Genomic DNA, 1,303 nt, shown 5'->3' on the forward strand with positions numbered 1-1,303 from the left:
CCACACTCTTCTTCAAGTATCTGAATGTTCCTTCAGCCCCGGCTGAAAAAGAACTTATCTGCAATGTCGTGATAAACTGGTTTGTATCTACGTTAAACCGGATGGCGGACTTTCCAAAAGCAAGTTCCTAAGGCATTGCGGATTTCTCCTCACAAATTTGAAGATGGAGCTCTAATTATATTGGTCCCATACAGCCTGATCACATTCAACTCCCAGCAAGCTTTCCCCTTACGAGTATGAGCTACGGTGACTTATTTGACTTTAGCAAGTGGGAGTACGCCGAGCACGTGGCCCGCAAAACAGATGCACAAGTTAAACACGGTGAGCTGTAAAAAAACCCCCGCAGCTTTTCTCCACCTCGCACACGATTTCAACTGGCATTACCGCCGCAGCATTTGAATTCTGGGCATCCTTAGGTGTGGTCGCCTTGGGTTATCGTAACTATTATATCGCGCAAAGAAAGCTCAAAATAACTGAAAATAAATTTACGAAACGTAACATATGCACCAATTACACAATTTGGATTATTTGACATTTTTCATATTTTATTTTATAAGCGCCGCCCTCGGCTTTAAGGTTCATAACATCTCCTCAACTATTTGCGCAATACCACTCCAAAGTTAATTTCCGATAAACGTTTACGAAAAGCCGAACCCGTATGCCATCGCAAATCCACGCGATGCGATTTACACCATTGTCGAGGGCGCTTTTAACGCGGTGTGCCAGCAGTTTAAGGAAGTGATATTTTTGGCTCGGCTGCTACGAAGGGGGTGGTGCCTCGGTTTAAATAAAGCGTCGCGGTTTTGCATTAAAACCTGTATGGGCACGGGAGCACTCGTTACCCGAGATAATGGGGTTTTACCAAGATATGGCGGTTGCCGTATAAGGCGAGGAGGTTTTGATTAGCCTTATATCCAACCAAATGGCGCGGATGGTACCGAAGGTATTTTAATTCCATTAAAAGCGGCCCATAAAAGGCAATGTTTTTTTGGCCTGGGGAATTAATATGTGATACGATTTTCGCGGGGACGTAATTAAATTAAAAATAATATTGGAGTAAATTTTGGTTATATAATTATCAAATTCCCAAAATTTGTATATGGTGTTAACCAAATTATTAATCGTTTATATTATTATAATTATATAAATAATTACGATTATTGTAACAAAATATTATATCGAAAAAGGGTATTATGGTGGACTAACCCAACGGATAAAAAACCTGCAAAAAATAATCCCTACCGAAACGGGAAATAGGATATATAACTGCTTGGTAATCACCAAAACCAAATTAATTAGCCCG

The 1,303-nt window shown here is 40.4% G+C and overlaps 1 protein-coding gene across 1 annotated transcript; it reads left to right on the plus strand.

Annotated features, from left to right (window-relative positions):
* Positions 1 to 303: 303 nt before the first annotated feature.
* Positions 304 to 906, plus strand: PgNI_08024 (uncharacterized protein; the record flags this gene model as incomplete). Its single annotated transcript, XM_031128026.1, has 4 exons — positions 304 to 321; positions 347 to 494; positions 558 to 619; positions 649 to 906. 4 exons carry the CDS (start codon positions 304 to 306, stop codon positions 904 to 906), a joined length of 486 nt encoding a protein of 161 aa, XP_030979260.1.
* Positions 907 to 1,303: the final 397 nt, after the last annotated feature.

Source organism: Pyricularia grisea (assembly GCF_004355905.1).
Source record: "Pyricularia grisea strain NI907 chromosome V map unlocalized Pyricularia_grisea_NI907_Scaffold_6, whole genome shotgun sequence".
Taxonomy (NCBI): Eukaryota; Fungi; Ascomycota; class Sordariomycetes; order Magnaporthales; family Pyriculariaceae; genus Pyricularia; species Pyricularia grisea.